Below are 17078 nucleotides of genomic sequence, written 5' to 3' on the forward strand. Positions count from 1 at the left end.
ATATATATATATATATATATATATATATATATATATATATATATATATATATATATATATATATATATATATATATATATATATATATATATATATATATATACATACACGTGTCAAATTACATAAACCTGGGTCACACAAGGGAAGGGAAGCCAGGAGGGACATAACAGGCAAAATGCATACATACTAGCAGATAGGACACACAAAGAAAACACACCCATCCACCAACCCCAAAAACGTGATACTAGGCAAACCCTGGAAGTACTTTTAACTGCCCTGTGTTTAAAAAAAATAATGCACCCACACGCCTGCTTTAGAGTTTGACCTTGTAAACCTTAACACTTTGCATGAGTCATATCTAATCTGTATCCTTAATCCATTCCTCAAAGCGTCTGACTGACTTCTGTTATCGAGCATTGGGTATTAGTTCATTAAGTAGAGCCTTTTTGCTGTGAGATGTACTTTTTAATACGTTGTTTACACACAGACACTAGAACCAAATTCGCAAATGCGTTCAACTACCACACAATACATTTAGTAAACTAGTGTATACAATTTAGCATGATGTCACATACTACCGGTGACCTAAATAAGAGAAAAATATAATGTGTTTATATTTTTACTTTCATATACATTGATTGCACTGAAATATTCTCTCTGTGATGGCAAAACATTGTTTTATTTTATATTTAAAAATAGATTGTTAGTTGTATCATTAAATTTCATAGATTGGTTTTATGATGGATATATTGTGAGATAATTGTTATGATGAGCTTGTGTCGGAAATCATACTGGGAAGTGCAATAGTCTCTCACCCTTAGTTTAAATGATGTGTCTGTCTCAGTTCCATCAAAGTGTGCTGAAATTGACAGAAAAAGCATAAATAATGAATATTGCATTTATTATTAAGTATAGGTCATATACAGTATGATTCACATTCATGCAATATACAGGAAGTCCTTGGGTTACAAATGAGTGCCCGAGGACTCCCTGGACATGCATATATTTTAATAATGTTAAAAAACACAGTTCTGTAAAAAGCATTATAAAGTGTGTGTATTTTTTACAGTCAACCCCACAATCATATTTAAACCAGCTCCAGAATCGTGTTAACAATATCAGTGTGTTAAGGTCATCTTTGTGTTAGTAATACCATGAACCCTGTAGCACCAGTAGCTTTCTCAAACATTTTACTCCTCTTAAACTCACAACTTAGATTCTGTTGTCAGCAGAAAAAAAGCGAAAGTTGGAATATGACGTAGAAACGGACGGTTTCATCACTCTAGGCTGCAGGGAGGAGCAATAGTCCTGTGCTTTTGTCAATCTTACACCTATCCATCGCCTCCTTATATGAAATTTTCTCCTTGCTGATGGGGTCGAGCAGAATTTTGGGGTATGTGGCCTCATTCTGCAGCTCTTCGGCCATTTTGTCATCGATTATATTGCTTGCTTTGGCTTCTTGGAGACTGAGTCGACCTGCTTTGGTAGGATCGACCAACCCTCCGGTCAGATATTGCGCCTCAATATACCACCTGGCGTTTTCGTGGGGTATGTACCCTTTTTGCGCCGCTGTTCCCACAGAGAGACGCTCTTTGGTTAAAGGGTCTTCAATCCCGGTGAAGGCTTTCTGGGCGTTCAGAAGCTTATACATGTGACCGTTGTCAATGAGGCCGTGTTCTGCTGCTTTGTGGACCGACAGTTTGTCCTTCTTGGCGAGATCGACAATCCCGCCGGAGGCCGCCTGTGCTTCCAGCAGCTTCAGAGCTGTGTCGGCATCGATGAGCTTACGGGTCAAGGCGCTTCTCACTGACATGCGGTTCTCTGTTGTGGTGTCATAAATACCAGAGATGGGGAATTGCTCGTCGGCTAAAGCAAAGAGGTTGTTAACGCCGTCACTGTAACTGTTGAGATGGGTCGAGGGGGACAAGATTGGAGGTGGCGTGGAGTTAAAGGGAGAACTTGGGATGGATTTGAAAGGGGATTTGGGACTCGGTAATGGGGGTACAAACGGTTTTCTAGTTTCCCCCGCCACGAGAAGAGCAAATTCAGAAATGGGCATTTTGCGATTTTTGTACAACATTACATCGTACTGGGTAAGGCGGCCATCTCTCAGGGCGTCTTTGACAGCGTACTGCCTGCCACTCTTCTGATCTTGCAGGATTGTTGAATCCCCATCTGGACCGGTGGATGTGATTTCTTCCCAATCGCACTCCAATTCGGACAGATTTATGTACTGGTTTCGGTCTAATAGCCCTTTCTGATAGGCTTCGAAGGGGGACAGGTTTTGACCAGTGTCGGGATCTAAGATGGTGACTCTTGTGGTGAGGTTTGTCTCTCTGGTATGACTTTCGGCCTGATCCTCCTTCCTGACGTTTTCCCTCAACTCCATGATGAGAACCTCCTTTTGGTGGTGTTTGTCTTTTTCGTAAAGGATCTCTTTCTCCAGGTGTTGGATTTCAGAGGATGCCTTAAGACTCCTGTGCTTAGCTATCTGAGTTCTCTCGCTCATCAGCCTGGACTGTTGCTGGAAGTGGATGCTGATGTTCTGCCTTTCAATCTCCAGCAGTCGAAGCTGTTTCAGAAGGTCCTCTTTCTCAACCTGGAGGTTATTTTTGGTGAAGACTAGAGTCGTCTCCTCTCGAGAGATAACAGATACGGACGTTTCCAAGTGGGTAATTTTAACTCTAACACTCTGAAGGTTGTCTTCTTTGTCACGTCTCAAATTCCTCTCCTGCGCAACAAGATCTCTCAAATGCTCCCTCTCGGCCTCAACTGCCGGGTCTTTCTCCACGTGCACAACTTCTCTGTAAACAATCTTTTCTGTTTTCTTTTCTTTTTCCAATATTTCCAGCTTCATTCTCAGGCTGCTGATTTCTCTCTGTAGGCGACTCAGTAAGTTTGCTTCTCTTTCCATTTCAACGCGAATATCGTCCATGAGTTTCTCTAGCTTTGGATCCCTCTCCACTTTCAGGATTTCTTCAATGATAATCTTTTCCGCAACAGCTTTCGGAGAAGTCTCAAATTCATGAATTTGAGCTTTGATTTGTCGCAACTCTGATTCAATGAGGATCTTCTTCTGGCGTTCGTCCATCTGAGCCACAGTGGTCTCCTTTTCTTGAATCAGGGCTCTGAGCTGTCTCACCTCAATTTCAAGCTTTCGCCGGCCTTTGACTTCTTCATCTAGAGCCATGTTTAATCTCTCGTGTTCCAAAATCTGTTTGGGGTCCTTCTGAAGACGCAGCACTTCCTGTACCACCGTCTTCTCCTCCGGCTTCTGCCGTTCAAGAATAATGTATTGATTCTGAAGGTCAAAGAGACATTCCTCCACATTGCGACGTTGTTGAGTCTCTTCTCTAACAGTCCTCCGCAGTCTGTTAACCTCCTTTTCCAGCAGGGGGTCGGTCTCATATTTGATAACCTCTTTATTGACAAGTTTGGTCTCCACTTTGGATTTTTCCGCTTTCAGTTCATCTCTTTCTTTACGTAGATGCAACAGCAGTTCCAAAGTGGTGTCATAGTTGACCCTAAGACGTGAAACTTGGTTGCCCAGCCGCTGTAACTCCCGAATGACCTCTGGACTTTTCTCTTCTTTGATAACCTCTTGGGTCACTTCTTTGTACTCAACTTTGGGCTTTTGAGTACGCATCGTGGTCAGCGTGGTCATCAAAAGCTCAGTTTCTTTCTCTAAAACGGTGCGTCTTCGTCCACATTCCAGCAGATCTTTATTCAGGCGTTGCAGCTCCCTTTCGGTCTCTGGATCCACTCTGAAAATCTCATTGATCACCTCTTTGACCTCAAATTTAGGGCGCATGTTCTCCACTTCACCGTACTTTAGCTGTAGCGTGGTCAGGTGTTTCAACAAAATTACGTTCTCGTCTTTCTCTTCCTCCAGGGCCATGCGTAGTTTGTTGGCCTCACTCACCAGTTCCGGATCTTGTTGTACTTTCTTCACTACTTTACTAACAATTTTTGGTTCGATGGTGGGAATAATCCTCTCCAGCATGTTTATCTGACTACGAATGCTGAAAATGCTTTCAGTGAGTGATAGACAGTGTGCTTCTTCCGCAGCAATTTCATTCTTGAATGTGAAAACAGATTTCAACATTTCGGGATCCTTATTGAGCCTCACCACTTCCTTCTTTACAACTTTCTCTATTATTTTTTGTTTCTGTTGAGACAGGAGAGTAAACTCTTTTTTCACAAGGATGGTTTCTGACTCCTTCGTTTGTAGCTCCAATCGTAGCTTCTGTATCTCACTGCGGATCCTTGCCATTTCTTTTTCCAACTGTGGGTCTCTTTCATATTCTGTAACTACTTTGGTTAACAGTTTAGGTTCGACACCAGTGAGCTGCTTTTCTACAATAAGTATTTTCTCATGCAAAATATCTATTTCTGAACGGGTTCTTGATTTCTTTTGTCCTTCATCTTGGATCCTGTTTATCAGAGACTTGAAATCTGCTTCCAATTTGGGGTCACGGTAATACTGCACCACCTCCTTCTCCTCAAACCTCTCTACTCCTCTCCTGCTCTTCAAGGCCAGGTATCTCTGTCTGTATGTTTCCAAGTCATTTTCAGAATGTAAGCGGCGGGACTTTTCCTCGTTCAGTTGTTTTTTCATTGTCTCAGCCTCTTCAAAATCCTTCATCTGGCTTTGTTGTTGCATTTGGTGATTGACAACAACACTGCTGGCTTTTTCTTCATTCTGGCCGCGCACAAAATAAAAGAAAGGTCATTACATTGCAGTCTTAAATGCAGGTCAGATCGCGAAATGCCTGATAGAAAACAGGTAAGTCATCAGTTATCCAAAACGTGCAAATGAATAACGTGAGTCAATCAAATGTCTCGAGATTTACCCTGAGAATGATGTTCTTAGCGGTGGCCATCTGGTTGAGAAGCTGTTCGTTCTCCCCAGACACCTCAGCGTAAAGGTTCAGTAAATCTTTTTCCTGTTGTAAAAACATCCCAGGTTTAGAGAAGACGAAACGTGGCAAAGTCTCATTTGTGATGGGATTACTGCTTGCTATGTTATACCTTCTTCTGTACCGCCTGAGCCATCGTTGCGGTTTGCCGATTTTTAAGAAGGGGTTCTTCGTTGGCGTCGTCATCATCTTCATCATCGTCTTCATTCAAAATGCTGCGGTATGTCTTTGCTTTGAACTCGTAATCCTGAAATAACATTTTTGAAAAGTATCCCGCATATTGTGCAAATTGCAAACACCAAGAAGACCAACTTACAGTTAAAGTTCCTTGGAGTTCCTGAGAAAGACCTTTGATCCTGTACACATCATCTGACTTTCTGGTTATGTCCTCCATCACTTTCTAATAACGAGAGGACAAGTATAAAAGCAGGTAAGTTCATAATCATTTGGAAAGAGGAAAATTGAACTCACCTTCTGAGCGTTGTATTTGGCAGTCATCTCAGCCGTGTTGTCAGTCGGTTGGATTCTGTAATTTGGTAAATTGACCAAAAAGAAATCCAGTGACTGAGCAGCATTCTGGAAGTCTTGGTTTTTATTACTGGCTTCCTGGATGAGGGTAGACCTACAGTATATGAGTAGAAAATACTCAAATCATTGACAGTAGTTTAAGTTACCAAACAACATGGATACTATATAAATGATATCAGCACTTTGGCGTGGAACCTAACAATTCATTGTAGGTTGAATTTTCTGCTTGTCCAGTTAGAAAGCTTCCACATTTGCTTGCACCGGTAATTCAATTTGCATTTTGAGTAAATTAGACCCATTCTTAACCTCGAAATGTCAATACCTCACATATGTTTTTGTAATATCAACTTATGTTCATATATGTAGCGCTCACCTGTCCTGTAACTGATTGCTGACATTGGTGAAGCGGTTTTTCAGGTGTTTTACTTCACTCTCCTGGCGGCGAATGTCAGGGCAATATACATTGAAATTCTGTTGCAGTGTGCTGCATGCTTGCTCAGTCAGGTCCAAGTCTTTGCCTAATGTGTTCAACTCATCCTTCTTTAAGGAAACTTCTTGACGCATGCCCTGTTTAGTGACGTGAATATACAGCACCCAATTGTAAATAAAGTGTTAGCCAAAAATGAAAAGTGATGAATTTTGAAGTTTTCCACACCTGCAGATGACGGTTGCGACTCATCAGGGCATTTGCTTGGTTGGGAATGACACCGTCTTTTGCAAGCTTCTGTTCGAAGCCAGAGACCAGGCCGTCTACCTTCTGCATCTGCCTCTCCAAGAACATTGAGGCCGAAGCTCTGAGTGAAAAACGTCAGAGGAACAAACTATGACCAAAAAGATATGAAAAGGAGAAAATGAAGTTCAATAGCTTCATGTTGCTCCTCATACTTTTTCTCATAAAGTTCAATAAGGTTGTAGATGTCATTCATTTTGGTGTTGGCAGCACTGAGTTTGAGGATTACGCCATTGGCTCCAACTGGTTGCTTGGCCAAAATGGTGTCCATATCCCTTTGGATGGCAGCTTTCTCTGACTCAAGCTTCCTTGCCGTCAGTGACAAGTTCTAAAATGTAATAATATTACAGCGTGTTAATATTAGTGTCCTGAGATTGGGTGGCAAACACTTCATGGTCTACCCCATCCATAGTTAGCTGGGATATATTCTAGCACAAGCGATCCTCAACCGAGCCATTCATTTTTATCTACCTGGAGTGCCATCGTACTCCAGTGTAGCTACATTAGGTAGTACACACATGCACCCTCTCTTTCACATTACAACAGACTTTTTAGATCATAACATTTGCATTGTAAAATGCCAGTCTTCAAATTCATCTCAACTCTTAAACTAAAAATTCCTTTCAAAGACAACTCTAATTTTACAGTCCTTTGAATAGTTGTGTACATTTTTATGAATCGCTGTCAACATTAGCTTGACATAATTGGCAGATTGCCCCATTGCCCCTATTGTTGGTCTCAGATGTCTCCAGTTGTCTAAACATGAAATAACAAGTATTTTTTGCTACATATTGTTACCTTTGGGCTTTTGGGGGGAAATTGTTAACTATACACCTCCTTTTTGCTCAGCAAAAATTTTGCATTGCACAAAAAAGGGTCTAAATTTGTATCAATGCCCCAAAATAATACAAGTCAAATGTTTGCATCTATGCAACCATTTTTGTTGACCTGAAACATAACTCGGATAACAATAAAAAAAAAGAAAGTGTGATAATGGAGATAGTGATAAACATGCAAACGCCACACAGAGAGGACCTGGCTGGGATCGAACCCCCAACCCCACGACTTTGAAAGCGACAAGTTAACCAACGGGGCAGCATAATAATAAAAATCTATATTAATAAAATAAATAATAAATGAGTGTGTTGTGCTGTTGTCACTAGGAGGAGCATAACTGCAGTTTGAAGACAAAATACAGTGACTTTATAGAGTATTCAGTTGAAAAATTGGTTGAAACTGATTTCCAAATCATCTTCTGATTTTATTTGACTCACACAGTTTGGTGATTACCCACCTTAACTGGGTTTAGCTTAGCAGTGTGTCCTTGTCTTAGACAGAAACATCTCGAAAATGTTTGCATAAACCATAAGGTTGAGAATAGAAAATGGTGAACAAGAACCTTAAGATCCTGCAGTCTGTTTTCCAGGTCTTGTGCTGGGTTGCGGTTATCTAGAGGAGCTCTCAGTCTTTTCTGGATGTCCGTTTTGCAAAGATCCAGATTGTTGTGAAGCTCATCTATTTGTCTGCCCAGCAGTGAGGCTTTTGGGTCCTCTTGCACACTTCGTACAGAAGCTAGGAAGTCATAACAAGCAAACCGTTAATACTAATACGAGATTATGGATTTTTTTTCTCACCTGCACGCCGAGGGCGATCCACCTCCACGGCGGGGCTCTTCAGTGATTTCATTATGGCTGATCTCTGATCCTTCAGGTTTAACAGATTTTTCTCAAAACTGCACGTAAAAAGATATTTTCCCTGTTAATCCATCTATGAATGATCATCTCATGGCAATCAAAAGCAGAATGAAAAAACCTGAATGTTGATGTTTGTCAACGGGTACCTGTTTACTTTCTCCAGAGCCTCGGGGTCAGCCGGTGGCACCATGAAACATGCTCCTGGCAGCCTTTTACTTCTCTTGCTGCTATCTTCCAAGTCCCACTTTTCCTTATCATAGATTGACTTTAGCGTGAGCTCATCTCCACGTCTTACAGCTCCCTAAAGAAGAAGAGCAGGGATGTCACACTCCGTTTAGTTCCCACATTAATGCCAACTAGATCGTATGTGGATCGGACCAGTTTATTTGTGGCGCAAAAAGTTAACTTACTTACAACCATTGACGTCTAGCGCCATCAATGGCAGTGAAAGATGAGCATCCACAACCAGTTTAATTGGATTGGACATCTATCATTGTCAATGGCAGGCAACGAGTTAACTTTACATCACATTTGAAGCATTTTATTAACTCATTGGCTGCCATTGACGGCGTTGGTTTGATGGCAGAGGGTAAATGAATGAATGTGATTGCATATAGGATATTGAGCAATGTGCAGTAGTGCATGCACATCTCTCAAACATGCCCGTCAGGCAGAACAACCCAGCGGACCGGATTGGTCCCCCTAGTGAGCCACTTCTAGCCCACAAGCCGCACATTTGACACCCCTAATGTAGAGGATTTAACGGGACGTTTTTGCCTCCAATGGGATTGGTGTGTAAAGTTTGAAAAGTGATCAGCGTTTCCTTATTTTGTCGTCACGGTAAACGTTTTCTCACATTTTCATCATCCCAGTCGCACAGAGCTACGACTTTAGTGGGTTTGGTGGGATTGCTCCGACGTAGCTTGAGAGGCGCTACGTTCCGGCTGAGCTCTCTGAGGGCCGCCAGGCGCTGCTCGTTCCTTTTCACCGCCGGCTCATCTCCCTTCAAGGAAGAATTTACACATCACTTACAGACAACACTTGAAAAATCCTCGCATAACTCAAGCTTGTTTGGTGACACTCATTGTAAATCTGGCGCCTGCACAAAAATAAAGCTGTCTGCTTTGGGCTTGACTAAAAGGGGAAATCCAGGGTAAACCTGTTTACTGAAAAACAGATCTCTGCCAACTCATTGGACTTTTCATGAAGGAACTTTATATTAGTGTTCCAGCCTGCTTTCCAATAACCTTTAAGACAGTACACTGACAATCTTGAATTTGAATAATTACCACTAACAACGCTGCATTATCATTAGTGTCTCGCCGAAACCATTTTTTGGCTCCCGATAGCAATTCCGGCTGTTTGGTATTGAGCAATGTCCATACTGTACTGATACCACAATTAAAAAAAAAAATATATATATATATATATATATATATATATATATATATATATATATATATATATATATATATATATATATATATATATATATATATATCGTAAAGTAATTGATTTCATGACTCGGTCAGCCGATGCTTAACACACTGTCTAACTTTGATTATTGATCATTGAATGGATTGGTAATCTACTCGTGATAAACTAATTGTTGGGAGAAATAACTAGTGATAAACTTTCGCAATTCAGAGCAGAAAACAGGGTCCCTCAAAGCCAGCCATTCCAAGTGAAATGGATTTCACATTTATCACTGTCAATGGGAATGAATGAGTTCAAGGCCAAACCATGAAACCAAACTCGTTTTCTTATGGCCACTTATTAAATGCATTAGTAGCAATAGAAGCCTACAGTACCTGAAGTTCCAATAATGCCTCTGATTTGCTCTTGCCAGTAAATAAATTGGGGTCCAAATTGTGAGTGAGTCTGTCCAGGGACTCGGCCAAGGTCTCTGCGTCCAGCTGGAACTGTAAAAAGATTTCATTGATAAGAAGTCACAAACATGCAACACCCACATTCCTTACCTTCCTGTACTCTTCAACGTTGTCCAGGTGGACTTCCTGCGCAAGACACAGGTTGAGGAAGGACTGCCATCCACGCTGCACTGTGTCTTTATGTGCCTGTCCACATTCACAGTTGTTTGTGTAAAAAAAAATCTAGATTATTGCACCATGTGGAGGAGTTTCTTTAATGTAACAGACCATTATTGCTGAGTTGCCAGGATGTCTTTTATCTGCCAAACGGTCTCCTTCTTCCAGGAGCTGGTTGACTTCACTCTCATGGGAGAGCAGACCATTGCTTTTGAATTTCTGCACTCAAACAATAAAGAAATATGAAAAGACCAAACTCGTTGTGCCGTGCTCATAGACAGGAGTTTATTAAGTCACTGGTTTGACGTGTTTGGCAAACTGAAAAGCTAAAAAGACAAATTGAACAGGGGCTCACTCAAATTTAAATAACTTGGTATATATCATCAGACAACACTGTGGAATGGTGATTAACAGGTTTATCTCGTTGTTTTTGAGCTTCTGAGTTTGTATCGTCAGCACTAAATATGAAGAGAAGCCCAACTGCATTCCCCCCTTCCCATTTTCACGTCTCAATTTCATATCAGGGTGTCTGGGCTGACCTCATACTCCATGCGGACGCTTCGGGGGTCAGTCATGCGGTCGCTCCAGTCTCTTTGCAAAATCCTGTCCTGCTGCTGGGACAGGTAGTCGAGCTCTTTCCTGCAGCTTTGCATGTATTCGTAGAGAGAGGCCAGGTGGTTGCGCCTCTTTATGGAGCTCTCCTGCAAAGATGCGGGATAAAACATAACCCGGGAAAAAAGACCTCCGACACAAAGATTGCAAATGAATGACACCACTCACCAACAGTTGATCGTATTTGTCTTTAAGCATTGCATATTGGCCCTGTTGGAAAAGAAGTCAATTTTTCAATAAAATCTTTAGATATAACCTTTTGTAATGAAAAAAAGGGCCTCAATTTTTTCATGTGCTTTAACACAGTGACAAAGATAGACGTCTATTTCATTTAGCTGCGAATGCTTCTGATTCAGTGCTAGATGCCCAATACATTTTGACTGGGAGAGCCTAATTTGCCACTAACGATATTACATCACAATTATGCGATTTTAAAAGTAAAAACCACTAGTCACAAGTATTAGTAGACAATTAAATACTAGCTTTTTATTTGGGCAAAAATACATACGCTAGTCTGTTTACACTGGCAGGTCAGTCTAATGTTGCAAACTCGAAAACAGGTCAACAGGAGTAAGCGATTCCTCAGATTCTTCACTGAGAAATATTTGAATATGGTCATATGCTCACCTGTGAAGATGTGCTGGGCTTCAACTGGTCAATGTAGGCCTCGATTTCTTTATGCAGAATGTTGTGAGCCGCTATTTGTTTCTCAACATCAGAAAGACTCTGACCGTATCCGTCAGTGTCTAAACGCCTCTGGAAGATCGCATTGCATTGGGAATTGTAAATTTTGTCCACAAAGTCATGGGTTGGTTTTGGATTTGGAGTTTGTCGACAGACCTGTTTTTCCTCCAACGCGGGACCCCAATCGATCCTCGACACGGGAACCAAGTCTTGCACCTGGTCGTACAGCTCTCTATAGGTCGCGCAGTCCTTCACCCAGCGGTCGTGAAGATTCCTTACACTGAGAATCACAATCTGTTTTAGTCATTTTCAATCGAGATTCAAAGAATGACTCATTATACTTGACAACAAAGGCATTCAATTCAATTTAATATTCAATATGAAATTTAAAAAACGGCCACAGAACTGAAAGTTTAATTGGTCTCGTTGGTGTGAAATTCGATAAGAAGCGATTTTTTTAGTAAAGTTTTGTTGTATTCAACTGAAACTACAAAGGAATCACATTGAATGTTTTAGAAGAATCATAAAGGAACAGCTTTTAAGGTTAATACCATTTTGATCAATTTTTGAGTACATTACTAATTTATTTCCCCTAAATCCAATCGTTAGTATTCAGACCGTGGCTAAAACTGGTAATATTGTATTTTATTGGTGACCATGAGGTTGTCACATGGAGAGCCATGTACTTTTTGAAGTACAACTTGATGTCAAATGTTTAAGAACTGATTTAGAGAAAGTGTATGTGGCGCTTAACTCTCCCAAAGCCATTGACAGTGATAGAATTCCAGTCGTATGGCTCTTTTTATCCATCTGCTTTGAATTTAAATGATTTTATCCCTAGTATATGTCCGATCCATTTGAAGTAGGGGGAATGGCAGACTCTGATCGGGCCTGATTACCTATTGGTTCCCCCTGCATCCCTTTGACCTTCTGCATATAAACGAATAAATGTTTCCAAAGTAAAGAAACATTTTTTATCTGCAAAGTAGGTCCTGCCTCGAGTCCAGTCTTGACGCAACTCTCAAATTTCCAAATTTAGGTCCCTTATAGAAGATTTAGGACACATTAATTTTCATTCTTAATCTAACCAATTGAGTAATGAAGCACAAGTAACTTTCTATCTAAACTGAATTAGGCACAACCTTTTTGTATTCTGGGCAATAATGCATCATTAAATAACGATTAAATCATTTGCCCTTTGGACTTGGAGAGAAGGAGAATGGAAATGGGCGTTGTGGTGTACGGAATGTGGAAGTGATGATTTATCTCGACGTGAGCGTGCACGAGGTGTGTCCACCAAGCATGCGTGTTCACCAGTTCCAAAGAACTCTAGGCTTAACTCACTCTCGATCTATTTCGTTGGCCTGTGGGTGCTTCAGACGCTTGGCCTTGTCCACGTCCATGAAGAGGTCCTTCAGCAAGCCCTCGGCTTCCGCCAGCTTGTCTGAATTCTCTTTCTGGTGGATCAGTTTTTGGTTCCTGCCCTCGCGCTGGGCGTCCTGCACACCAACTGACTTTAATGCCTTGAGGTTTCTTTTTATTCTTGGATGTGGAGGGCAAACTGAGTCTTTCTTACCACAGCCAGCAGATTTTCTGCGCTTAGGATGTCCTTCTCCACTACATCCGCATTCTTCTGCATGCGAGCAATCAGCAGGGTCAGGTCGTTGGCCTGGCTCCTGCGGAGAAGACAACATATGGAGAAAGCATTTTGTTTTAAAAATGATAGTAATGATTAAAAAGTATAATACGACTTAACAAAAAAAGAAAAGCATTTTGTTCTGTGCCATTGACTATGATAGACTTTGAATCATCCTGCTGTGAAGTGAGTTTGTCACTAGTGGACGTCCAATCCTTTTGAAGTGTGAGGCTGGCATGAATGAATGTTGGCCTCCTTTCGTCAATAGCAAACAATGAATGAAAACGCCAAAAAAGAGAGCATAGTTGTGATGCGCTTCCGTGTATTTGAAGGAATGCTCTTTAAATTGACTTGTTGGCAATTAGTGCGAAATATATTTGTGCTTGAAGGTATAAATTATAGCCGTATATGACAGCATCAGGTTCAACCCGTCCGTTCGGTTTCATATTTTGAGGCCCTCAAGAAAGAAAGAGCAGTTTGATTAAAATTCCAATTTTTTTTTTAGGAATGTATGCAGTCGTTGATGACGATAGTAGTTTAGTAGTAATAAACTCATTTAAATTCACAGCAGACGGATGAAAGTGATCGGACACCTAAATGAGTTAAAACAGCGTCGATGCTCTTGCATCACTTCATGAAATCCATCTCCAATGAGATCTGGCCAATGATCGCAAGACACCACAATTCCTTATCAGCATGTCGACGCCAAGGTGGTGACCTGTTGGTACTCTTGGCATATTTGCTTTATCCTTCCTTCTTCACCTCTGCGACATAAAAAGCAACTATGTGTCGTGACACACCCGCATCCGAATGGGGGGTGGAGGGGAGTGAGCCTTCGCTCACATCGGCTGCCAGAATGCTGTCAGTTCAGAAATGTACATGAATGGCAACATTCATGTGCAGTAATCTGTTAAGACCAAGAGTCGGTCTGAGGCATGAGTCAACTGAGTAATTAGGTAGCATAGTAGTATACATATATTATTGTGGAGGGTTGCGGGGGTGCTGGAGCCTAGCTGACTTCGGGTACAAGGCAGGTGACACCGTGAATTGGTCACCAACCAATCACAAGGCGCACTGAGATGAATAACCATACGTCCTCACACTCATACCTTGGAAGAATTTAGATTGTTCAACCAGCCTACATGTTTTTGGGATGTGGGATTAAATCGGAGTACCCGGAGAAAACCCATATGGGCAAGGGGAGAACATGCAAACTCCACATAGGAAGGTCATAACCCACCGGGGATTGAACCCTCGATATCAGGACTGTGAGTTGGACATGCTAATCAATCTTTCACCATGCATAGTGGACTGGTTTATTTCTGTTTTTGTTACTATAAATGTAGATTTGTCATTCTCAAAGACTGCACATGCTATTTCGAATAGTATGCAAATTATTATGAATGGATGGAGGAAAAAAAACATGACTTTCATTCTTAAAAATTCCAAATTGAAAAACAAAATGTTACAAATATATTGAGTAAACAATTTGATTACAGAACAAATTAAGCATTTGAGAAATAAACCTCCTTAATCCACTTTCAAGCGATTGATAATTATTTTTAAACTTCAAGAAGAATGTCAACAATGAAGGATCACTATTACTGAGTCATAATAGCTGGTGTGTTCCCTTTTTATTGCTCCTCAACTCTTATCTGAGATGCAAAAGTCCAACATGTGTGCAACTTTTCATTGGTCTTTTTAACATGACAACTACAGCCCTAGCAAAATGAATGGACGGTTAATCATCCAACATTGGAGACCCCGACACTCCCCTGTCCCCTTTTGTCACAATTTTACGAGTTGCATGCCACACCTGTTTTACTCAAGCACCTCAGAGCTGAGTGACAGGACATGTTGAGAAAGTGGACATAAACAATGTGTTCCGGCACAAGAAAACCGCATGTTGTGCACGTTCTATCATACTTAGCACGTACTACAAAGCCTCCAAACCCAAGCACTTGGTCTAAAATAGGATTTTAATGCAGCTTCATGATTCATGTTGAAGTAAACATTCGTTATTTACTCAGTTCTTGATTTTACAGTTTACCAGGGATGGGCAGAGTAGCTGCATACATGATTTGGTTTATCCTCACTTTGGACAAAATTCACCTGACATCTCTACCATAAGATTTGGGGCCAAAACTATTTTAAAGCTTTTAATGATTGTAACATGCATGCGCTAGGTATGTGCAACCTAACAGGAAAAAAACCAGTAAGTAAATTCCAAAAACATGGGTTTGAACTTGCGTCCTCAGAACTGCGAACCAAATGTGGATGCTATACACTTGTCTGTCATATTTTTGTTAATTCACCTGTACCTGGCCTTAAAATATGTTTTTTTTTTTTTTACGTGTGGCGTCTTTAAGGTATAATTACCCGAAAAACTGTAATAAAACTGTGATATTGACAGATGGCTATTTAGTCTGTTGTTCTCTAGTTGACTAAAAAAAGACTTAATATATTATAATATATATTGTTATATAATATATTACATAATATTTCTTTTTGGTTTCTACTGAACATGACTTTTACTGCAGTGCGACTTAGAAATGTTTATTTATCCTCTTTGCATTTGTCCGGTGCAACTTATACAGAACATATGCAGAATTTGTTCATTAGGTATTTGTTTTTCTTTTGGGTTAAAAATTAATAGTAAACAACAACTTAAAAAAATATATATATATTTATTTAACTGAACAACTAGTGATTAACTCATTGTTGAAAACTATAGTTTTTAGATCATATTTTTCATGAAAGAATGTTTATTTGATCTACATTTTATGGTGTGCTATTATAGTTTATTATTTCAACCATTTGAATTGCGAGAGTGGCACCGATTGAATATTTCTTCTTTTGCTGCCACCCCTCCCACTTCAAAAAGATTGGACATCTGGTCCCATCAATGACAACCAATGTCTTGAAAACCTGCGTAATTGTTAATAAATAATCTAGTGATGTATTTCACATCTTTTACAAGCAAATGTAGTAATCCTTTCTGTTGTTGTTGTTTTACTCTCAACTAATCCATCTGTTTAAAAACACGATATCAAAATGTACCAACCCCTGTTATACAAAAAACAATGATGTTACGCACCATTATTTTATCCAAACTGGTTTGTTGACATGATTGATGACACACACTTATAACAAACATGTGAGATCATTCATTCATGAGGCCCAACAACTGACGATTCATTCCAACGCTGGACGTTGTATTACCACGGAACAGCAAATGCACGCAGCAGAATACATGACAGGTTAGACCTGTGAGAAAGCTGACACACTCACAGGTACATTCCCACACCGCAACTCACCTGCTGAACTTCACGGGGCCGCTTTCCTGATTCTTGGACATGACGGCAAGCTGTTCAGGCCCACTTTTGTAACTGGAGAGCCAGTGTTTTTCGCCGTGCTCCTGCTTTTTTCCTCTCGCTCCGTCCGGGTCTCTGACGGCGTCTTCCCTCAGTTAAGGTGCGTCTCTTGGCTCCGCCCAGGCCGGCAGGTTTTTCACCAATAAACGTTGTCAGCAGCAAGGGGCAGACCGGGCAGACCTGTTCCAAGCTCCTGTACCTGTCACATACAGTAATTCCCACTTTGGGGATTCTTTTTTTTAACCATACTTCTTGTAGGTTACTTACTCTCAACTATTTAAAAGTTGTGGAGCATGGCACGAATATGGGAAACTTCCTTGGGTGACAGGGTAACCCCTAAAAAACACAGAAAAACTGTTAACCCTTTTTAGGGTGAGTGACTTTTTTCATTTAAAAGAAATTAGCCTTCTCCCTGGGCTTGTGTGGGTTTTCTACGGGTACTTTGGTTTCCTCCCACATCCCAAAAACATGTGAAGTAGGCTTCTTGATCGCTCTAAATTGACCCAAGGTATGAGTGTGAGCGAAAACGATTGTCCTTCTCATTGTGGCCTGTAATTGGTAGGCCACCGATTCAGGTTGTAGTACGCTGGGATAAGCTCCAGCACCCCCGTAATCTTTGTGAGCATAAGCGGTACAGAAAATGATTGAATGAATGAAAACAAATTAGCCTCATGAAGACCTGGTGGTGTCTGCGCGCCCCGGCGGATGAGTGGTTGGTTAGAGCATCGGCCTCACCGTTCTGGGGTCCTGGGTTTGAACCTGTGTGGAGTTTTTGCATGTTGTGCGTGGGTTTTCTCCGGGTCCAAAGACATGCCTGGTAGCCTGGTTGGACACTCTAAATTGCCCCTAGGTATAA

The 17078-nt window shown here is 40.9% G+C and overlaps 1 protein-coding gene across 1 annotated transcript; it reads right to left on the bottom strand.

The window, feature by feature from the left end:
• Positions 1-574: 574 nt before the first annotated feature.
• Positions 575-16664, bottom strand: LOC144088253 (envoplakin-like). The gene is given in 23 exon segments (XM_077618575.1): positions 575-585; positions 1282-4702; positions 4854-4946; positions 5032-5166; positions 5236-5319; positions 5391-5541; positions 5821-6014; positions 6103-6241; positions 6333-6505; positions 7577-7749; positions 7812-7909; positions 8018-8172; positions 8728-8874; positions 9683-9793; positions 9851-9946; positions 10028-10135; positions 10456-10617; positions 10697-10738; positions 11156-11284; positions 11369-11492; positions 12557-12711; positions 12789-12888; positions 16166-16664. Coding segments are annotated over 23 exon segments (6042 nt in total). The 5' UTR covers positions 16207-16664.
• Positions 16665-17078: the final 414 nt, after the last annotated feature.

Source organism: Stigmatopora argus, chromosome 14 (genome assembly GCF_051989625.1).
Source record: "Stigmatopora argus isolate UIUO_Sarg chromosome 14, RoL_Sarg_1.0, whole genome shotgun sequence".
Lineage (NCBI taxonomy): Eukaryota > Metazoa > Chordata > Actinopteri > Syngnathiformes > Syngnathidae > Stigmatopora > Stigmatopora argus.